We start from the raw sequence: 24,358 nt of genomic DNA on the forward strand, positions 1-24,358 counted from the left end.
CCCGCCCCCCCCCCCGCCCTTGCTTTGTCAGAATTTGTTTTGCCCTTCCGTGATTTTGGATGAGCATTCTTTGGGTACTCCTGAGGACCAAAATGAGAAGCAGCAGGAACCTGTTTTTAAAGCAATCTTTGCAGCCCATTGTTATTGTTGTGAATTGAACAGTGAAAACATGAATGAGCGAGCTTCTGTCAATTTTTGAAGTAGAATAAAGGTGTGTAACCTGACAGTAAGCTTGATGTGACATATAGCAGATTATCCCTGAGCACAGAAATAGGAGGGAATGAAATTGCCAGTGAGTGAATGACCTGCTAACTGACCCAGACGTGGCTTTTTTAAGTCACTACTCCATTGCTTTATGGAGTAATATTGTACTATATTTTATAGGAGAACTGTGATTTTAAAAGACCCTGGAACTAGATCCAGCAATTCCACTTCTGGGTATATATATCCCAAATAATGGAAGGCATAGATGCAAAGAGATGTTGGTACACTTGTGTTCATAGCAGCATTATTCACAGTAGCCAAAAGGTGGAAATGACCCATGTGTCCCTCAGCCCATGAATAGATAAGCAAAATATGGAATATACAATGAAATATCATTCAGCCTTAAAAAGGAAGGACATTCTGACATATGCTACAACATGGCTGAACCTTGAGGACATCGTGCTAAGTGAAGTAAACACGTCGCAAAACAACAAATACAGTATGATTCCAGTTACATGAGGTATCTAGAATAGTCAAATTCATAGAAACAGAGTAGAAGAGTGGTTGCCAGGGTCTGGGGAGGAGAGAGAAATGGGAAATTGTTCAATGGGCATAGTGTAAGTTTTGCAAGATGAGAGAATTCTGGAGATTGGTTGCACAACAGTGTGAATATACTTAGTACTGAACTATATACTCAAAAATGGTTAAGATGATAAATTTTATGTTATGTGTATTTTACCACGCTTAAGAATTTTAATATATATATTCATAACCCACAAAAACAAAAAAGATTCTGGGACTAACCCTCATTACTGTCATTGTTATTATAGTGCTCTACTTTCTTTATGGCTTTTACTATCACCCTTTATATGCAGGTGGTCACAATCTTTTATTTCTATTCCTAATCATAACCCCTACCTTATACCTACATCTTACCAGTTTAATGTAAAATACCTTTATTGTATGTGATCCATTTTAGACTGTAGACTCCTGTAATACCCTTCATAGGAAACCAACTGGATAGTAGGCCTTTGTAGCAAATTACAAACCATTACTAAGATACTTGAAACTTGAATAACAAACACTGTAATTTACACATTTTAGGAGAAAAAAAATGTCATTGACTATGGGTTGTATGTGTCTTATTTTTAGTTTTTAGATATACTGTTGGTGTACATTTTTGTCACTAAAACCTTGGGGATGTGACGATACCAACATAGATAAGGCCAAAAATCCAGAATTGTCCATTGAAAGCTGTCATTTCTGTGATTTACTAGATGGTATAAATTAGGTGTTTTAGTATCGTTTTTGGAACTAATGACACTTTGTAGTTGAAAAAAAAGACCCAATGATAAAAGTTCTTCCCATTAGAAAAGCATGAGGTAAGTTTTCAGTTTGTTTGCTTGATGTCTTGTTTTTAAAGAAATAACAGGATTGAACCTCTAGAACGGTTAAAAGAAATGATTACAAAGCTTTACAGATTTCTGGTATGCTGACGAAAGTCCAGAATCTTCTGAGGGGAGGGTCACCAAGGACAAATCCCCACCCAAAGTCACTGGGAGCCAGACTTCATTCCATGATGGTGCCCTGTTAAGACATGTTTTTCCATGTGTTTCAGAAAGATAATGAGGGCCCCAAGTGACTAGATGTTGAATCCTTTTCTACCAGGATTGTGCATTGTAATGTAAAAAGGTTTAAATCTGTGTTTAACTTAAAGAGCCTTAACAGTAGTATCCACAGTTTCCTTGCCTTGTATCAGCAGGCTTACTGTAAAATATTTGTGTGTCTTGTATAAGACAGACTAAGAGTTTTATTAATTAGTTCAAATTTTACAATTTAGATTAAATTCTTGAGAAGCTATTTTAAAAGTATGTCTCATGATACTATAAACTGAGATCGAACAGGTAATAAGCTTAAGTAAAGAATCCTTTGAAATGTCTTTGATCCAAGCACTTCTTGTGGTTCTGAAGCAAAAGTGTGTTTCCCTGCCTTGTTTAGTGGTACAGTTTTGTTCATTTCATTCTGAGAAATTGGTACCATGTCTTATTTTTCCTTATGACTGGAGTCCCTAATGTAGCTGAGTATATTTTCCCTTTGAGATTAGGTGTTCCAGTGAATGACAGGTAAAGATTGAGGAGGGTTCCCACATCACAGTTATTACAAGTCTACAATGTACATCAGTCTACCTCACAATTGAATCATTGAAGATAATGAGATTTGGGCAAAAATTTTTAAGCTATTTAATTCAAAGCTCACATAGTTCAAAACTCTTTTGTAACTGGATATTGTAGGTTTAGGAGAAAACCCTATTTGCTCACACAAAAAAATTTAAAAATAGCCTGATAGGGCACCTGGGTGGCTCAGTTGGTTAAGCGTCTGCCTTCCACACAGGTCATGATCCCAGGGTTCTGAGATCAAATCCCGTGTTGGAATCCCTGTCCTGTATCTCCCTCTACCCCTCACCCCTTCTCATACTCTCTCTCTCTCTCAAGTAAAAATATAAAATCTTTAAAAATAAATAAAAATAGCCTAATAAAATCTAAAGAATGGCAATCCTTATGTAAAATCAGCTTCCTATACCTCGATAAGCACCATTTATGTGGAATCGTTATTGCACTTATATGGTTTGGCACTACTTAAACTGTGCTGGGTGTAATAGTTATAATGGTAACAAGTCATTTTCAAGTACTCTAGCCTTAAATGAAGGGGAACTAGACTTCCAGTACAAGTTTCAAAATAACACAACTAAAATAATGATTATGGCATATCTCAGGGAGGAAAGCCATGCAGCCGTTAAAAATTATGTTGTATTGGGATCCCTGGGTGGCTCACTGGTTGAGTGTCTGCCTTCAGCTCAGGTCGTGATCCTGGGGTCCTGAGATTGAGTCTTGCATCAGGCTCCCCATGGGGAGCCTGCTTCTCCCTCTGCCTATGTCTCTGCCTCTGTGGGTCTCTCATGAATAAATAAAATCTTAAAAACAAATCATGTATTAAAAAAAAGAATCTTGTGGATGTGGCAAAAATATTCATAATGAATTGTTAAATGTTTTTAAAACATTTAACCACATAAACCACAAAATAATGTGTACAGAATAATCATTTTTATTTACAAATACGTGTTTATATTAAGTCTTTGTTTATGCTATACATTATATATATTTACATATAAATATGATGTATTTATACTTACAAATATAGCAACATCTGTAATTTTTTTTGAGACATTTGTAATTTTTGAAAGACCAGAAAGACAAAAAATATTTAATGATAAAGTTTTCTCTATTCTCTGAGCAATAGGATTTTGAGTGATTTCTGTTCTTCCTCTGGATTCTTTTTTAAGATTGATTATTTATTTATTTATTTATTTATTTATTTATTTATTTATTTATTTTAGAGAGTGAGCATGCAAGCAGGGGGAGGAGCAGAGGGAGAGGGACAAGCAGACTCTGTACTGAGTGTAGAGCCCCACAGGGGGCTCAATCTCATGACCCTGGGATTATGACCTGAGCCAAAATCAAGAGTTGGACTGTTAACCAACTGAGCTACCCACATATCCCCTTCCTCTGGATCCTAAAAACATTTTTATAAGTTTCTACATTAAGCATGTACCATTTTAATAATTAAGAAAGATGTCATATGTCCTATATAAATAAATACATAGATAAAAGCAATTAACACTTTTTTTTTTTTTTACTCTTGGTTCAGGTTTTTGGTAAACTTTAGATGAGTTTTATTAATTAGTTCAAATTTTAAAATTTTTATTCTGCTAATTGGCTGCTTAGACTATTATAAACAATGATAAATGAACCAAACATATATTCTCAGTAGTTTTAAATGGTTGGTGTTGAAAGTATAAGAATAAAGATGACAGGCCAGCATGGCATTACTTTAGGTTAATCATGCTGTTTAAAATCCAGGGCTTACAAGCCATGAGCATAACGTTTCCAACAATGACTGGTTTGCCCCAGCAGAGTACTCTTGTTAATACATATGCTTCCGTTTCACACTGGAAGGATGTGCATTGTGAGGTGTGTGACCTGCAGTGGTTCCCGGGTCCTAAAGGACTGACCCTCATCAGTGCAGTTTTCTTCAAGAGGTTTGCCTTTGAAAACTTAGAAGGTAAACTTTCCCAGGACAGAGTATCCATTGAGGTGCATCTCAAAGGGATTCTAGTACACCTGGGTCATTGCATATCACTGCTCAGTGCTTTGTTTCCAATGCTAAGGAGTCAGCAGGTTCCCTGACCTTATGGCACTGGCCACATTTTCTTATGGTTGTTTGTGATTGTCTCCCCTGGGGAAACAGGACACTTGAATGATTGTCATTCATTGAATGCTTACCATTTCCCAAAACTGCACTACCTCCCTTGGTATATATTACTTCATTTAATCTCATAATATTATAAAAAGTAAGCACAATTTTCTCTTCATTTTATGTAAAACTAAGGCTTCGATTTTAAATAAGCCAGCAGAACTCCCAGCTCTAAAGGAAAAACCAGCACTGTAACCAATAACCAAATATGACTCAGCTGATGAACAAGTGTGTCCTCACAGCCTTTGCCAGCTTTGAAGCCCATGATGCTGCCCTACCACTTTTCTAATCCTTATATGAACAAAATAATCCCATCCTCCCTTGTGCACAGCATTTGCACAGTATTTTGGAGGGTAGGTCAATTTTATTAACCTTAGAATTCAAAGGATCCAATGGTCAGAATCTTAAATTCCTACTTTCAGACACTGTTTCTGAGTTTTAAATCTTCTCTCTAATTTTACTGGTTCCAAAGTTATAAAAAGATGTGACATTATTTTTTGAATGCCACCTCCCGCCCCGCTCCATGCTGGTTAATAATGATAGCAATGAGCTACCATTTATTGAGGACTCACTACTGTGCTAAGTGCTTTCTTAACAGTGATGCCATGAAATCGGTTTTGTTGCTTAGGAATTGAGGTTTCACAAGGTTAAATGGCTTACCTGGCCTTATATACTCATTCCATCATTGATCTAATAAAGGAATGCACTGGGAATTTGAACCCACTTTTTCTGTTGAATCAACACTACTTGGCTAGTGATGTTACTTTGGGCTAATTATATATACCCGTGAATCAGTTTCTTGACCATAAGATGCGATAATGCTATTATTTACCTTAGTGTTGGGTATTGAGAAAAGTACTTGACACGTAGTGACTACTTAGTTGCTATAAAAGTAATAGGAATTACCATTAATAGCATTATCATATACTAGGTTTTAACTGTTGAAATAATATATTAAACCATATGAAAGTATATAAAGTAAAAAGTGTCTCCCTCTTACCACCTACTTCTTCTCCCCAGCCTTTACTACAGATACCAGTTTGGTATTTACCTCCCAGAATATTTCTTATGCCATCCAAAACTATTTTTTTTTAATATTTTATTTATTTGAGAGAGAGAAAGCATGAGCAGAGAGGAGTGGCAGAGGGAGAGGGAGAAGCAGATTCCTCACTGAGCAGGGAACCCAACACGGGGCTTAATCCCAGGACCCTAGGATCGTGACCCGAGCCGAAGGCGGATGCTTAACCGACAGCCATGCAGGCACCCCAGGCATCTGAAACTATTTTTAAATTTTCCTTTTGTGAATAAGATACAGGTCAATGTGAAATTTTTTGCTTGTGACCTTGCAAATGGAAGACTAGAGAGGTTAAGAAGGAAAACAAATTCATTTATTCAGGAAATACTTGTCAAATGCTTTCCAACGCTAAGGATTCCTCCACATGTTGAATTTCTGTTTTGATAGTTTATTGATTTTCTTTTTTGGTTTTATTTAGGATATGATGTTTCAGCTTCTCCGAGGCCTGGACTTTCTTCATTCTCACCGAGTAGTGCATCGCGATTTAAAACCACAGAACATTTTAGTGACCAGCAGTGGACAAATAAAACTGGCTGACTTCGGCCTTGCCCGCATCTACAGTTTTCAGATGGCTCTTACTTCAGTGGTGAGTGAGAAAGTGCTATTCTTTCATTAAAGTTATGTTTCCTCTTTTAAATAATGAACTGCCCTTATGCCATGCCCCTGAGATTATTACTGCCTGTGGTCAGTTGGGGGAGAGAATGTCTTTACACTTTTTAAAAAAAAAAAAGGTTTTATTTATTTATTCATGAGAGACACAGAAAGAGAGAGAGAGAGAGAGGCAGAGACATAGGCAGAAGGAGAAGCAGGCTCCATGCAGGGAGCCCGACGTGGGACTCGATCCGGTTACTCCAGGATCATGCCCTGGACCAAAGGCTCAACTGCTAAGCCACCCAGGCTTCCTGTCTTTGCGCTTTTTAAACAGGAGGGCTAGGTTTTGCTTGTAACTATAGATACATACAGACTGGGCTTGTCACAGGTAGGACCTATTGCAGAAAATAGTCTGTTACATTGTCACCACTAAAAAAGAATCAGTTACAAGTTTCCAGTTGCTTTTTTGCCATAACCACTATTTTCAGAGCTGCATACACAAAGTCTGGGGAAACATAGCTCAAGGGTTTAGGAAAGAAGAGCGCCAGAAATGTTGTCCTGTCTGTAGCATCCTAGTTTGAGAAATAACGAGGTACCTACACAGGTATGTGAAAGCACTCTTCTGAATCTGTGGTGCTGACTATGAAGAAGAAACGAAGTTTATAGTGAACTAGGATGCCCCATGAACAAGCAGCACCCCACCCTCCCCACCCAAGCCAGAGTATAAGGAATAAATCCAAGGGTCTGTTTTGGCAAAGAATGAGTTACAGTGTCCAGGGTTTTTTTGTCTCCACCAGACACAAAACCATCATGTAGGCACTAATAACTTTTATCTTTTAAAGACCTATTCTGCATGTAGTGAATTCATGCAGAGATAACAAAAAGCCAAGCAATATTCCTTTACGCTGCTGCTTACTCAGTAGGAGGTTGATGCCAAGAATCCCCCTGGGTCCATGAAGACTATGAAAGTTGTCGTCAAAGCATTAGATTAAGCCTTAAGAAAAAGAATGTTCTTGAATCAATATGTCATTTTTCACATCTTTAGCCTTGAAGATTCTCAGTGGAGGGCATTGTTGAGAAATGTATGGCAGCATCTTTGGTCATCCTGATGACTTAAGGGATGGCTGTGGCCACAAAGAGGCTGATAACTGCCCACCAAAGAATTGTTTGCCCAAATTCCAGTAATGCCTCCGCTGCTGAGATATAGACAGAAGGGGAGTTGGAAATTCTCTGAGATAGCTTGTCTTAGGAAAACATTCAGTTTACAAAAGTGTTCCATTTCCCCATCCCCCAAATAGGGATACTAAAACCTGGACACATAAGACCACATACTTTCCCCAACATTGTATGCTTTACCCAGGGCATCAGAATTTTTACAGAGGTTTCTTAGAGTGTGTCACCATTGTTGAAAGATAAATCATACTTTTGAGAAAATGAAGTACAAGATAGTATTTAAAGGATATGTTTCCACTTTGGGCTGGGTCGAGTGAGCCCTTGTATTCTTACATATCCACAGCCAAAATGCTGAGTCTATGTATTTCTCCAGTGGGAAGGGTTAGGTGGGCTGCGGGCTTCCCTAGGATATAGTTGTTTAGTGTCCCTGAGGAAAAGCTTCAATAGGCTTTGTGATCCCAGTGGTCACCAGGGGACCAGATGAAAGGAGCTGATCTCTTTGGGTATCTTAATAGTGGGAAGGACGAGCCGTTCATGAGGCAGACTCTTTATTTTGATTTCCCCAAAATGGGCACAAAAAACCATAAATAAAAACAGGAAACCCAGTTGGTTTTGTTTTGATTTTTTTTTTCTTATTAAATTTAAAGAATGGTAGCCCGGCTTATGTGTAATATCAATTAACATTCCATTCTTGCTGAAAGTTGATATCTTCAGACAGGAAAACGTAGACCAATTATTTCATAGAGAAAAAGGGATCAACAGTCATAAATACCTGATTTTTCAGTGTCTCATTTGTCCCACATACTCTGTATTTCTTATGGTGACATAAAGTAAAAAATACTAGCAAAAAATACTATCAACTGGGAAAGACACTGGAACAAATTTGACATTATTTCCAAGAATGATAGCTGGCATTTAATGTCAGTACTAAAGGTTATGATTCCTAAAGGGTGCTGCGTTTAAAAGTTTTCCCATTGTTTTTTGTTTGTTTGTTTTTCTGTTAAAAGAAGAAACCATTTAGTGATGCATTAGTTAACATATCCGTGGTGATGTATAAAGACTTAGAATCACAGTTTTTCAGACCGAACTGGTACTTATTTTTAGAATTTCTTGAAGAGAAAAAGACTGCACTCCACTTCCTGGAAATACACATTTTTTAGTGGGTTATGTCATACAGGACCTGGGAATCAACTTAATCTTTGGAATGTTAAAGGAATTACAAGTTAACTGATTCAAAACTGGCATCTTACAGCCATGGGAAATGCTAATATATTAGTTACTTTTCAAAGCCTGACCCAGGTGTCCCCTTCTTTTACTCCCTGTAAGAATCAATCCTCCCTCAGTGTTTCTAGGCTAACATCTTATTAATATCTATCATAATACTATTTTTCTATCTTGCTTGTAATTATTTTCAGGGTCTTATATATCTGGCTGTAAGCTCCTTGAAGGAATTGGCCTTCTGGGAAGAAATTTAGAACAATTTATAAGAGTGGACTATAGTCATAGCTGTAGGTGGTGAATCGCTTAGGGTGAGTGACAAATGGCTTAGCTTGTCTTCATCTGATATGGGAGGGTGAGGTGTCCTTTAAATGCCTGACTTTGCCAGGATGCCTCCAGCATGACAGTCAAGATGTCTTTAGAGAGTATTGGGTACTTGCTGCTCAGTACACAATCAGACATGCAGATGTTACACATACAGAGAAAAGATGGTTTATGCCTATTTATTTAAAGATTGTAGAATTAAGATGTGAATAGCTACAGTGAATGCAGTAGACTCAGGCAGAAGGGGCCCATGGCCAGGATCTCATACTTCAGAGGAGCCTGCGTGGGCCCTGCTCCAGCTGGGCCTCTTCATGGAGCGCAGAATCCAGGGTGCCACGGAGGTGTTCCAGCTAGAGTCTGAGACCCCCCCTCTTCCTGCCATGCTCAGGGCACTGGAATTCCCTGATTGGGCACTGCATGGGCTCTCCTTGTGTCCTTCCTTCTGACAGCAGATTGTGGCACATGTATGCACTCCCACGTCTGAGGGCAACGGCTCACAGACAGCCAGTCAGAGTGTGCACGTGGGGGTTGGAAGGTCCATGAATACATGTATGAGACCTAGCACGGTACTGGAAGGGGCCAAAACTTGGGGGCGGAACCCCATTACACTTGGTTACCTGATGTGGATGATTTTTATCAGAAATTTCTCTGAAACCATGAAAATCAACTTCTACAACCTGTATTGAAATACTACTACATTTGTGGAAAAACAGAGTAGGTTACAGGGAGGTTCTTTCCATTGCACGTATGTGATGCGTGTAAGAATCATGACTCATGGGCTTATATAATCTCAGTGCCAAAAGTTTTTCAATAATGTATGCCTATTCAATAGAATGACTTCAAGACTAGCTAGAATGATAGAGTCATTCTAAAGCCAACATTTCTAAGTACTCCCCATGTCAAATGCAATGTATGGTGCAACTCACTTTTGTCTGTCAGAAGAGAAGTAGAGAGCAACCACTCATACTTGACCCGGAGGGTCTGAGAAGCAGAACCTGGGATGTCACCAGCAGTCTGATGATGACTCTGCTAACCATGAAGCACTGTGGATGGCATCTCAGGGAGGGAGCGGTCTTCACATGTCTATGATGCCAAGTATTTATTATTGTTTTTCTGAATTGGACCATATAGTACACAGGGTGATGCAATACTATGGTTATTAGGTACGGTGTCGGGAGAACTCCTTACCAAACATCTCATTTTGAAAGTGGGGAAACTGAGACCCAGACAAGCAGTCTGTGACCAGGTTAAGTCTGAATCCACCAAATAGATTGCAAATAGCTTGGAGAAATCTAATGTCTGTATTCTGGCTCTCACCCACCATCCCTTCTCCCCTCCTCCTCTCCATACCATAGATAGGCTCCAGTACTGCAGAGGCATGAGACTATATATTCTGTAGGATTATTGGGTCCTGCAAAGGGCATCCAGAGATTCCACAGGTGTTCCAACACTTGAGGACTTTCTAAAATTTAAGTCTTGTTAAAATTATAATTAAAAAACAACTAGCTCATGCCACATTTTGACACAGTAGAGAACACTGAGGCATGAACTTGTACCTTCTGGCTAATTTACTTTTGTTGTTGTTGTTGAAGAGAGACAGAGCAGGAGGAGGGGCAGAAGGAGAGAGAGAGAGAACCTTAAGCAGGCTCCATGCCTAGTGCGGATCCCAGTGTGGGACTCGATCTCATGACTCCAAGATTATGACCTGAGCTGAAATCAGGAGTTGGACGCTCAACCGACTGAGCCATCTAGGCAACCCCTGGCTAATTTATTTTTTACATAGACCTCAGAATAAAACTTCTGCCACACTCCTGCAGACTCAAACGTCTTGGTTGTTTTTTTTTTTTTAAGAGTTTATTTATTTACTCATGAGAAACACACAGAGAGAGGCAGAGACATAGGCAGAGGGAGAAGCAGGCTCCATGCAAGGAGCCCGATGTGGGACTCGATCCCGGGACTCCAGGATCAGGCCCTGAGCCGAAGGCAGAAGTTCAACTGCTGAGCCACCCAGGCATCCCCAGACTTGAACGTCTTGTAAATGGATTGTTACTTAGGAAAAACTAAGCATTCTCTTGGTTCACTCCTGTGTGTGTCCGTCGCCTTAAAATCACTCAGATGCATAAATGCAGCAGCACACAATACCATGTTACAGTCACCACACAGGAGACTTTTTCAAGGGCCGTTCAGAGTAATGCCAGTGTTGATGTTTTTATATCCAGATGTATTTGCCATACCACCCAGACACTCCCCCAGGACAGACCCCGAAAGCTGCCCATGGATAGAGAGATGTCTATGCCTTAGAATGAGTTGTTCCTTTTAGGGTCTCTGTAACTTCACATGCTGAGATGAGGTCCCAGAATGGCCTGCCATAAACCCGTTTCTGCTCTGCAGTGAACAGTCTTACAGTGACTTTTCGTTGTATTGGGGGGGTCTTCATACAGCCATTAGACAAAAGGTACAGTTAGCATTTTTCCTTCAGATGCTTGTGTGTGATACACGTAGTTTGGAGAAAAATTCTACGTTGTACCATAATGGAAGAGTAAGACAGTTCTCGGTCTTTCTAATGACTTAATGAAATTCTCACAAAGTGAATTCTATTCCCCTTCTCCAAGGGTCTTTTTTTCCATATCATGTATCCAATTAAGAGACACTTGTGGAGGCACCCAGGTGAGGTGGCTCAGTCTGTTAAGCGTCCAACTCTTGATTTTGACTTGGATTATGATCTAGAGGTTGTGGGATCTAGCTCCACGACTGGCTGCCTGCTCCATGCAGTCTGCTTAGGATTCTCTGTCAGCCCCTCCCTCTGCTTGTGCCTTCTCTCCGTCTCTCTCTAAAATAATTAAATAAAATTGTTAAAAAGAGAGAGACACAATGTTCTGAAGACATTTTGCACTCTGTGGAAACACCAAAACAAAATAAATGAATAGTAAACATGGGAAGACTTTTATTTGACAACTCTACAAATTAGAAAAATTCACTTGGGAAATAAGTGATTCTCAAAATTATTGTATTTAAGATCATTCAATTATTTAATACCACAAGCATTACAAAAACTCAAATTCCTTACATTCCATTCTTATGCCTCTAGCAATAGATGGTTTTCTTACTCTAACCCTAGTTGGGTAGCATTTAGTAAACACTGAAGGAAACTTGAGGATTCAAAAACTTTTTGATAAAAAAGGGAGAAGAGTAATGAAATGAAATTCAGTCAGCAAATAATTACCGATCACTTTCCGTCTGCCAGGCACTGTCCATGAACCTGAGGGATGATGGGACTTAGAAATGGCCAGGGTTTTTGCTCTAATGGAGCTCAATCAAAATGGGGAGACATCTTCATAAAATAGTCACAAGAAGAAATGTAGTTAGAAACCAGCGTGCAATAAAGGGAAGGGACCCAACTCCATCAAGTTTTGTGTCTTAGGAACCCTCAGAGGCTGGGGGTCAGGGAAGCTTTCCTTGCTCACCTATGCCAAGATGTGAGATGCTCAGAGAGGTCACCAGCATCACCCTGTCAGAACCTGCATAGATGGAGGCCGCATGAATTGTGCACATCACACAATCTGCTAATTTTCTCTGTGTCTGGAATAGTTCATTTTATGGCACCAGGTCGGCACCACCAAGTTGACAAAGTGAAGTAGGACCAGAGATCGGAGAACAATGTCATCTTTTACAAGAGAAAATAAATTGTTTATGCTTGTTTCCTCTTCGTGCATGTCGTATTTACTATGGAGACCTGGCAAGGTTTGTGCCTCAGCCTGGGCAGCCGAGTTGCTCCCACAGAAGCCTGCAAATGCTGCCAGTGCATACTGAGTAAATCAAACCAAGAGCATTAATCGAGTATAATGGAAAAAACCCAAAGCCCTGTCGCCTCAGCACCTCAGCGAAAGTGCAGGACACACCTCTGAAGCCGGAAACGCTCCTGTAACTCCCTCCCCACTCAACATCCCCTTGCCATGACACAACCAGGTCTGTTTTGTGAAAATTTCCAGTTGCCAGTACATATTTCATAGTTAACAATGGAGTGTTTGTGCCGGTTTCGTTTTCACTTTCACCAGTGAGGGAAGTAGAACACAATGGGGCAGTGCACAGAGCTGGGAACAGGACACGTTTTCTTTAGGATTCCCAGGGCTGGGTACGTGGAAAATACCAGAGCCAAAACAAACATGAAAACCCATCCAGATCCTTCGTTGTTCATTCTCAGTGGCAATAAAACACATTTTGAGTTACCATATGATAGGTTAACTCTGCCTCCACAGTGAAGGCAAGCTTTGATGACCACTGTGAAAATTTCTCCCATGTAGAAAGATAATGTATTCTATACTGTAAAGAAAGCTCCTGTGGATATGTGTATATGCATGAGGATATTTAACTGTATCACGTATATTTGTGAAGTTAAATCAAATACTTTTCTTGTTTATAAAAGATAGTCATTCATTTGACTCACCTAATTCTAGCTCCTTCATCAGTGGTCACTGTTGCCAATTAGTTCTAGATGAAAACAGTTTAACTGTAGTGCTACTGCCTGAAGGGTGTTTAGTCAAAGAAAGCACAAGATGTTCTTTGATTCCATACATCTGTTTGGCCATCATGTCCTATCAAGGTACAGTGCAGATGTGGTCTGGTTGTCACCTGGTTTTTTTATATTCTATCATATAGACACCCTGTATGATACCATTCAAATCTCAGAACTTGAGAACAAGTCTGAGTATCCAGACCAAGCATTGTCTTAAGGTCGACAAGACCAAGTGCTTTAGGAAGTTTTTGCAAGGCAAAGGGTTTCTCAGGGATCCACACAATGGAAAAAGGTTTGTTAGATCTTCTATTTAACATTCTTATGGGAATGTGCCTTTTTTGCGTGGTCAGGGACTAGTCTGACAAACTGTATTAATGAAATAATTTCATCTCCCCTAAATTTGATTTACTCAGGTGTGTTAATGTTCATCTAAAGGAGCATGAGACATAATTCTTGGAATAGAATATAAAACAATGTTTTTATAACTTGCACTTTTATATCCTCTTTCATATATTCTTTGAATATGTGAGCTTCTTGATTCTCCAATGTCGAAAGAATGAATTCCAACTCTAGCATGTAGCATGTAGCCTGCAAAGTTTTTTTGTAGTGTAGCCCTGACCTATCCTTCTGTCCTCCCACTCAGACTACCCTCATACACATAAACACCTACTCCCTGTCCTCTTCCTACATTAAATTTCTCACTACTCCTTGAATGGCATCGAGTTCTCTTCCAGCTCCCTGGAGTTCTCTTCCAGCTCCCCGCTTTCACCAGTGAATCAATGAATGAATTTCCAACTGCATTTTCCATGTTGCTGCCAGGATCACTTCATCATCAGTTATAAGCATCTAAAGTACTTGTGTTTGGTTGTGTGTGTGGTTTTTATTTTTTGCTTTATTTTGAGGTTTTTTTTGTTGTTATTTTTGGGTTTTGTTTTGATTTGGTTCTTTTTGGATTTTTTGGTTTTGTCGTTTTGTTTTGTTTTAGTTTTTTTGCATTAGATGAAACTTTTAGTTAATCTTCCCAGCTACCTGCGTCATCCCCTCATATAGATAGCAGCTTGAACCCTGAGGAAGTAACATTTGCACTTAGAACGTCTCTCTGGGCAACCATTCCTAACCTTCAGATAATCATTGTCCTTCATCCCTGCTTCTTCAAGATCATAAACCTTCATACACCTCCCCATCTTGTGCACTTAACATTTTCTGTATGGTATGTTTTAAATAAAAATTAAGATCTCTTGGGGCTTTTTGGAAGAACCATGGCATTACAGGAAAAGGTTGAAAATGTCTGCGTTGTAGTTTTTTTAGTTACTTTATTTAGTCTACTTGGGTTCTTGGGTTGATTAGGGGTGTACTTACGTTAATCTCTACAGGCTTTTCTAAAAGTTTTTATATGATGGCTTTGTAATGCGGATTTTCTTTGGTATTTTATTGACCTTATTGCTAATATGCCGAATTTGTTTCTAAATGATGTTCTTTGGGTCACGTTGCTCCCACATTCTATTTTCCTTTTCTCCAGGGATTGAAGCACAGAATTTGAGTGACATCGTTGCCCCCAGTGTCTGTAAGGATACTGATGATTTTTAAATCTCTCATAAATGTGAATGTTAAACTTTACAGTTGGCTGTGGAGGAATAATCTACCTTCAAGTCTCAGGGAAGCGTCCAAAAGAAAGAAGGGGAAAGCGTAGGAGAATTTACTTTAGTGCTGCTCATATATTTATTTTGAAGGTTGGCAGAATCTAAAAGTGGGGCTGTAAATTTAACAGCTCAGCCGTAAAAGCCCCAAAATAAGGGAGAAAAGTCTCTACTACTTCTAGATTTGGATACTAATATAAAGCTACAAGGATTCCATTCTGTCATCTTACTTTTTTTTTTTTATCTCTAAAGCTCCCTGTCCTTTTCTTCTTTCTCATTTTTATTTTGATTAATTACTTTTTAAAAGTAACAATGCTTTAAAATGTATGGAAGCTTTCTCTGAATACTTACTAGCATACTACTACAGTCGATAGATTTCCCAGTGACGATAGATTTCCCAGTGACGTTGAGTCCTATCTGCACCTTATGTAACTCTGGGTGATTTTAGTGAGGTGGGGATTGCACATGGTATCAGTTCTTGTGGGAAAATATGCTTCAGTGGCTTACTGGCACTGCTCTTGGAATGTGGCATTTAAAAGTACCTTTTTACAGTGGGAAAGAATTCTGTCAAGAATAAACAGTCTGACCTTGTTAAATGGGCCAAAGTCTGTCTGTAACCTAGTTCCAGAAAACTAGCTTTTACTAGTTTAGCAAATGCAGATTAGAAAAATTACAATTAAATTTTTCTAAAGACAAGGAACAGTTGCTGTGAAAAATACGAAAGAAATTCAAAACAATGATGGTCTTCACATATATTCATGAAAATTTCCTTAGATGACTATAAAATCCCACTCTTCCAGAGTGGGTGAAAGATCAGGACCACAGTCGGTCAGAAAAGCAGATGTTCTTTTTCCTGGAAAGACGAGACTGGCTTATAGAAAGGAGCCGTGGGAGGGCCTACATAGCGTAGACCTACCGTGGGAAACCAGTAGGCTTGGAGAGCTGAAGAAAAAGTAAAAATTGTCACTGACTGCCTGTTGCTCACAGGTTAAAAAGTCTAGATACTCCAATTTGTTCCTAACTTTTCTCTCCACCCCTATGATCTTGCCACTCCAAACCTCCCTCCTCCTGATTGAAACAACATGCCTTTAGATTTTGTGCCTAGGTGCCTTAGGCATTCTCTCTGCTTAGATTGTCTTTCTCCTTCTCAGGCTAACAAACTCCTACTCATTCTTCAAGACTTTATGCAAAAGCCATCTCCTCCCTGAAGTCAGCCTGGCTCTGTAGGATAAAGCTAGGCATTCCTTTCCTGTGTACTTTAATTTGCCTCCAAGTAGCTGTCATATCAGTTTCAGGGCTTGCAGTAACAACACACAGGCACACAGCACTGCTCTGTGAGTGTTAAGAGTGTGTGTGTGTGTTCTGAAATAAGAGGTTTCTGAGTAGAGGAGGTGGAGGGAGGCTGCATTGGGGGTACTAAGTGTGTTTGGGAAGAGATGCTTCCCCTAAGCATCAGCTTCCCTGAAGGGTGTGGTTACAACTTGTATCTGCATCCATTTTGAAATTACAGCACCAGGAATCAAACTTGTTTTATTGATCAGTTTCATTGCTAAAACCTTGTGTTTATATTTCATTGGTATTCTGGAAAACCAAGACATGATGGCTTTTACTCAGATGCATGACTGGAAGTTAGTTGGTTAGGTGTTATCAGAGTATACTAGATCTCATTGATGCTTTTTCTGGTCGTAACCATTTGTAACGTTAAATGGGTTTTTTATCAGTAATAAATTGGGGAAATTTTTTTAGTAGAATTACAGTAATAACCTAATCTTGTGTTCTAAAACATAATATAGCTTTAAGAGAACTATGTTAAGGTAAAAAAAACTAATGTGTAAAGTAGATAAATAATCAAGTTCTTTGCAGATGGGCTTGTGGCAAAGATTTTCAAAAAGGAGCCTATGAAATTTAAAATATAATTCAATACGGGCCCCTGGATGGCTCAGTTGGTTAAGTGACCAACTCCTGATTTTGGCTCAGGGTCCTGAGATCCAGCCCTGGCACCTGGCCTCCCCACTCAGCAGGGACTCTGCTAGATACTCTCTAAGCTCTTCCCCCCTCCCCCTCCCTCTTATCTTTATGATAAGAGAGCACGCTTGCTCTCTCTCTCAAGTTAATAAAGAAGTCTTTAAAATATAAATAAATAAATAAATAAATAAATAAATAAATAAATAAATAAATAAAGCTTCTTATTCTATCTGGCCACTCATTTTTTTTTTTTTTTTTTACTGCTTGTTTGTACAAAGATAGTTAACAACAGCCAAAAGAGCCCATTGGGGATTTAAAAGCATTAGTAAAGTGGGGGGTAAGGTGAGGGTTGTCAGTTGTTAAGCATCCAACTAGATTTCAGCTCAGGTCATGATCCCAGGATGGTGAGATCAAGCCCCACGTTGGGCTCTGTCCTACGTAAGAGTCTCTCTCCCTCTACCCTTCCTCCCTCTCTAAAAAAAATAAATAAATAAAATGAAATAAAAGTGTTAAAGTCTGGGAAAAAAGAGACTTGTTCTTCTTTTACCCAAACACAAATTGGCCACAATCATGCCTTCTACTGGCAAGTTGAGGTTAGAAATGTAGCAGAACATTTAAAATTTTGACATGGTTGGGTAACCAATCCCTTTGAAGTGAGTAGAGCTTCTTCAATTGGGGACTTTCTTTACTACTTTTCTATATCTGTTGTTCTCTATTGTATCTAAAAGGACTCCTTGATTTTAGGACATGGGGCTGAAATGCCGTGTGTAAGTGCCATGTTGTTGCTACCTTACCTAGAGCATCATCCAATTTGTATTTTCCATCAGGTTTCTTTTTCATTGGTGGTTTATGTGCTCCTGTTTATAAAGGCATCAAATTTTCCCAGTGTTTAATTATACTTCGCAAGTATTGTTAGTCATGTAACATTGGAGAAAAATATGATATTCATCAATTGCTTTAAATATCTGATATTCAGAGCATCCATCTGTTCTGTAATTTTATTTTTAGAAATTTGGTATCAGGAGACATTTTTGAAAGAGAAACAGCATTAGAGTTAGCCCTGCTTTATCCATGGGGGATACGTTCCAAGACCCCCAGTGGATGCCTGAAAATGCAGGACAGTTCCCAACCCTATCTATGCTCTTGTCTGCTCCTATACATAAAACCTGTGATAAAGTTTAATTTATAAATCAGGCACACTAAGAGATTAACAACTAAAAATAGAACAATAATAATTTATGTGATAGAAGTTACGTGAATGTGGTCTCTCTCAAAATATCTTCTTGTACTGTATTCAGCCTTTCTCCTGTTTGTGATGATGTAAGATGACAAAATGCCTGTGTGATGAGATGACGTGAAGGGAATGACTGTGACGTAGCTTTAGGCTTCTGTTGACTTTCTCATGATACCTTAGAACGATCATCTGCTTCCAGACCACAGTTGACCGCTGGTAACTGAAACCACAGAAGACAAAACCACAGATAAGGGGGCCCACTGTATTTGTAAGACACAGTTCAACAAATCCAGACGCAAGGTCTGCCATTTCCTCTGCAAAGCCTTTGTGGCATTTGTATGCAGGAGTCAGAAACCTCTAAACCCTTATTCTTCAATCAATTTTTTTAAATCTACATTTTTTAAATTGCTACAATTATTTTAAAATTCAAACATCCCAGATAGGTTTAAAAAAATGAAAAAAGAAGCTCCTCAATGTTTCCTCCCAGAAAAAGCTACTGTTAAGTTTGGTGAATGGACTTTCACACCTTTTTATATTTGTATGAAACTATATATATGTGGAAGTAGTGTGTTTGTAGTATACATACACGTTATTTTAATTTGTTTGGAGTCTTCTGTGGACTTTTTCCAATTTATCGTGCACATTTTCCATATCTAACATTGTAGCCTGTTTATTTTTCTCTTCTCTGTGTGAATATGCATAGTAACATTTTTTACCCCAGTCTTCTAGGATGAACCTTCAATAGTTTCTCATTGTTTGGCTGCAGTGAGCATCCTTGGGCTTTTGTCTTCTCACCCAAATACTAATATTTTTGTAGGATAAATTTCAAGAAATTGCATTACCAAAAGATTTTTTAATGTTTTGCTTCTAAGAAACTGCCAAACTGCCCCCCCCCCTTTTTTTTCATTTAAATTATAATTCTTTTAAGTAGGCTCCACACCCAGCATGGAGCCCAAGGCAGGGCTTGAACTCTTGACCCTGAGATCAAGACCTGAGCTGGACTCAAGAATCAGATACTTAACAGACAGAGCCACCCAGGCACCCCAAGAAACTGCCAAACAATCTTTTAAAAAAGCTGTAACATAAAAAAAAAAAAAAAAAGCTGTAACATTTTACATCTGCCCCACCCCACCCCAACCCCCCAGCAGTGAACAAGAGTTCTTGTTGCTCCATATCTTCATTAGCGTTTGGTGATGTCAGTGTTTTGAATCTTGGCCCTTATAATAGGTTTATTGTTGTTTTAATGAGTATGCCCATTTAAATCTGATAGTGCCAAGCTATTAATATTAAAGCTTATTTTAAAAACTCTTATAACAATTCAACTTCAGCCAGCTTGATTACACAAAGTAAAATCCTCTCTTTCTTTCTCTCTCTTGCCAACTTTTTATACCATTCTGTCCCTTATTCTCCTCTTTCCCATTCTGAAATAACCCAGTTTTATTTTAGGACATATTTACATTCTTTTCCCTTACAAACTAATCTCCATACCTTGTAAACTTCTTTTTAGCCAAAACACATCCTACTTTCCTTATATAGAAGTGTTTCCCTTATTATTTTTAGTAGCTTTAAAACTATTAATTAAAATTTTTGACCTTTAGAAACCTTACTTTCTAGTGAAAACTAGTAAGTGAGCAGTTATAAACTGTCACACCAGCATTCTTTTGATTGGCAAATTTATCAGTACATTTTACGATTTCTAGAAGCATGTGCTCCTTTTTAGTAATACAGTCTTTCGTGGAGGCCTGGGTAGCTCAGTGGGTTTAAGTGTCCGACTTAGGCTCAGGTCATGATCTCAGGGTCCTGGGATAAGCCCACCTCTGGCTCCACTGAGCAGGGAGTCTCCTTCTCCCTCTCCCTCCCCGACCTTTACTCCCATGTTCATATGTGCGCTCTCTCTCTCAAATAAGTAAATAATCTTAAAAAAAAAATGCAGTCTTTCGGTATGACACAAGGCGTGTTTACTAACAGACTTAAATTTATCTTTAGTTCCTCCATAATAAGAAAACCATAGATAAACTTATGTTCCATAATTAGTGTGCACTATTTTATCTTACTTGGGAATAAATGATCTAAATATTCGTTGAGCCTCACGCCATTTAATTTAACTTAGCAAAACTTTAAAGTTTCAAGTTAACAAAGAGATTTGAGAAGCTGTTTTTAAGTATACAAACCATAAAACATGATTATTGTTAAAAAATTCACCTAAAAACTCTTACCTACTCATATCTGTCTAAATCACTTGCTCCCAACAATTATGTTTCAACTACTTACAAAAACTTAATGAGACATTAGACAAAGTCTGCCATCATCCCAAGCGATCTCTGTTGCTGACAAATTTTTGTAAGCAATATAGCATGAACTTATTTGACTGGTAAAACTCAGGCAGAGTAAAAGTTATTTGCCTGCATTATATTCAATGTAAAAACATGTCTATTTTAATTACACCAATGAACTTAAACTTTGATACTTACTATTTTCAGAACATATGAACCTGAAAAATATTTGGGTTAGTTTCTGTTAAATTTCTGAAAACTTGAGGGAATATTTAATTTATAAGTGCTTAGTTTCAAGCCAGTGAAATAAAGAAAAGTATCACATATTTATAACACATACAGCAAACACACAGGGAAATGCGAACAGAGAATTACAGCTTTTGTTTAAAAGTTTTAGCCATGAGTTAGGTACAACAATACGAAACTCACTATTTTATAGAAGAACCGTTGAATTCAAATTTTGTTTTGGCAGTTGAAATGAATTTAGTTCACCTCAGAAGGCTAAAGCTTTTCGCAAATATTTGTAGAGAGGACAGAAGATTTTTTCAGTTGCCCAGTGTCCAGATACCTCCTCCCGCCTTTTTGTTTCTTCAGATGAGAAGCATCTCCCTAAAATTTGCCTTTTAAAGAGTGGCTCTTAGGTCTTAGGGAAGATGAGGGTAGAAAATCTACATCACAAAGGCACAGAGAAAATATCCAAATTTTCTGTAGAGTGGAGTTTTAGGAGTATATTTGCCTTTTATCAGAAGTCTAGGGTAATTACTATTTAAATTTTTCCTTTCCTTAAGCACAGGACAGTTCTGTTTAATACTTACAATATCTGCAAATATTTTGCATAAATAGAAACGGTTTGGGGATTCATAAAGATAGGTCAGCTTTGAACTGTTACCTAGAGCCACATTTCTGGCTTTGTAGAAATTTGCAAGATGAAAGGTTCTAATTCCCCCCCAAAAAACTGGGTTGGTTGCATCCTAAATATTAAGGGATTGACCAACCCATCTGATTAAAATTTGCTTCTTTGTATCAGAGAGGTTTCCAACTAAGAAATCAAAAAATTTCTAGAGCTTCTGGGTTTAATGCAGTATGTCTTTTAAAAGTCTATCTAAAGTGTTTGAAAAAGGCTTCCTTTATGAGTGCCCAGTTTAATGTTGAACCAATTCACTTTAGGGAGAAGGGCTTTTACTATTGCTTCTATCAGCCAGCCCCAAAACATTAGCTTTGGCTGATCCATTTCCCTGATCATATGCAGGAGGGCCTTGGAGAAATTTTGGTAATCTCTTTCCTCTATGAAGAGGAGGCTTTCCATAGAAGGCTTTCCCATCTGGCTTGTCTGATACCTGCAGTAGAATCATGGGTGACAAGAGCACCCCTTAGCAGTCAATCATAGACTTTGTTAGTGGGGTTATAAATGGCCACTAATCTTTACAGTTACTCTATGAATTTGGTAGGATCTTCTGAAAGTAGAGGTAAAAGGGCTTTGTAATTTAGACAATCTAGATCTATTTCTTTCCAGCAGACATGAATTCTTTGAGGGTCCAGGATACATTTACAAAGGACATTGCATGGGAAAGTCCAAAGCTGGTAGGATCCAGGATGCATTTGCAAAGGACATTGCATGGGAAGGCCCAAACCTGGCAAAGCCTGATGACAGAGCCCTCCAAAGTAGGAGGAATCCTTAGCCCTACCATCCATCTGTGGTACTTCTGCTAAATTTATTCCCTGGCATTTATTATTTACACGAGTAACCTGTATAGCCTGGGTCTGAAGATCAGGCTGGAGTGCTTTCTGTAAAGCTCATAAAGAAAGGGAAGTTAAATAGGCAGCTGGGTGTTTGAGGGATTTCCTGTGGAAGTTAGTGGAGTTTGAGGATCCAAGAGAATTGGCTGAAGCAGTGAGGCTGGATTTTGAGAGGGGGGGATTTAGACCAAGGCCAAGAGATCTAAAAGATCTAGAGTGTCAGGGAGAGGAAGTTGGGGATAAAGGTTTGCAGTAAGAGGGTAGAGAAGGGGCATTTACATTAGATGGTGAATTATAAGTTTTGTTCTTCTGTCTTATTAAGGGAGTCCCTACAGATAGCAATTATACTCCTTTGTATTCACTTTTCAACTTGGTCTTTCTATAGATACCAATAAAACAATTATTTAGGATAAGGTCTCTCTTAAAAAAAAAATTCTTTAAAATGTAGTCAAGTTAGAGGATCCATTGTCTGACCATTGACAAGTAGGATCTTAGGTTAATCTAAATAGCAACTCAAATCAGTAACATTTCTTACGGCTTAACCATGGGCACAAGAGGCAACCCAAAGAAGACTAGGAGAGATGCAGCCCTCCCAGGATCCAGAAATGAGACAGTGAAGGCTGAGACAGTAAAGATCCCTTGTGGATCAGGACACCTTAGGAAAGACTTTCCTGAGAGCTGGCACAATAGGGTAGAGATGCAGATGGAAGACCAGGTTGTTACCTTTGACTCGGACTAACCAGCTATAGCTAAACTTATCCTAACAAAGGAGTCTTGGAGTTGGGTGACAGGTGCTCTAACAGCTGTTAGGTGCTCAACCTGTGCCCACCAGTTTCGTTGCATTTTGCTTCTCGTTAGGAATGGCCTTTATCTCGTGTGCCGTTAACTCATGGTAAAGTATGTCTAAACAGTACCGGTCTGGTAAGGAACATGAACTTGACAGTGTGTGAGGCCAGCTCGAACAAGGTGCTCCTAGGACCTGTGCCCACTGTGGGTGATACTCTGTCACTTTCCTCATCAGTGACAAACCACATGAAAGACAAAAACAGTGGCCATCTCTGGGAGTAAAAGGATCAATAATAAACAAATTTTCATGACAAAATTTTACCAGAGTCACTATTCAAAAGGAACTAGTTCACCCAAATATTTTCTCCTGTTAATCTGAGAAAAACCAAAGGTCTCCCACCACTCTCCCTTCCGTCAGACCTTGCAAGGCAGAGTTCCAGGAGACTTACATGGTAAAGATTCCTTACGTTCTGTGGGTTTTGTCAGAGGTCCCAGGATCTCTCGGCTACAGCAGCCCCTGAGCCAAGCAGTGTCTAGCCAGGGAAGGGTCCATCTGTTCGTTCATGGTCACCAACCGTAGGAGTGGAAAAGTTTTCTCTTCCCTACCCCCCATTCTAGGTTCTTTGGCTGGTCTAATAATTTAAATCAATATAAGACAGATTAACAGGAGAAAAAGAAATTTTGTACATATAGGAGCCCCGTAAAAATAGAACACCCAAAAGGCAGGAGTGAGATAATTGAGGCTGATATAATGATCCTGCATCAAGGAAAGGGGGAGGTGTCCAGGGATACAAAGGATAGGACGGCCATTCACAGGAAGGCAGAGGATATCTCCAAAAAGCAGAGGTGGCCCTATTATGCAGATAAGTTTCTCAGGTCAAAAGGTATTTCTGGTAATAGTTCTCTTCCTGATACAGGCCTCTTCTCCAACATAAATTTAGTTGAGCTTTTCCTGAATCTGCTGGGTTTTTATTACTTTTAGCTCCAAGTAACATGCTTCTGATTGCTTTAGCCAAAGTGATGTGTTTTGGGATGACAAACTCTACTTCCCTTCACTTTACATCGCTACTTGGTGTCCATGAGCAACAGAAACAAGACATGACAAACATGTCAGTCACTACCCTGAGCAATTCTGCTTCATTTTCCTTTCTTTATTACTAGTAAATCACCAAAACTAGAATCCTCAGGGTTTTTTCTGGATCATTTGTGTCAGCATTTCATTTGGTTACAAGTACAGAATAGTCCATCAAAAGTGTCTTGATTCATAATAATTTAAAAATTTAAAAGTAAAGTATCTTGAAAGAATTTAAAAACCTG

At 38.8% G+C, this 24,358-nt stretch overlaps 1 protein-coding gene across 5 annotated transcripts in view; it reads left to right on the forward strand.

Annotated features, from left to right (window-relative positions):
- Positions 1–24,358, forward strand: part of CDK6 (cyclin dependent kinase 6) — a 244,420-nt gene that overhangs the window by 108,861 nt on the left and 111,201 nt on the right. For all 5 annotated transcript variants that reach the window (XM_072784181.1, XM_072784183.1, XM_072784184.1 and 2 more), the window contains exon 4: positions 6,009–6,176. In XM_072784181.1, the coding sequence (XP_072640282.1) occupies positions 6,009–6,176 (168 nt within the window). The remainder of the gene's footprint in view (positions 1–6,008; positions 6,177–24,358) is intronic.

Source organism: Canis lupus, chromosome 18 (assembly GCF_048164855.1).
Source record: "Canis lupus baileyi chromosome 18, mCanLup2.hap1, whole genome shotgun sequence".
NCBI classification, from domain to species: domain Eukaryota; kingdom Metazoa; phylum Chordata; class Mammalia; order Carnivora; family Canidae; genus Canis; species Canis lupus.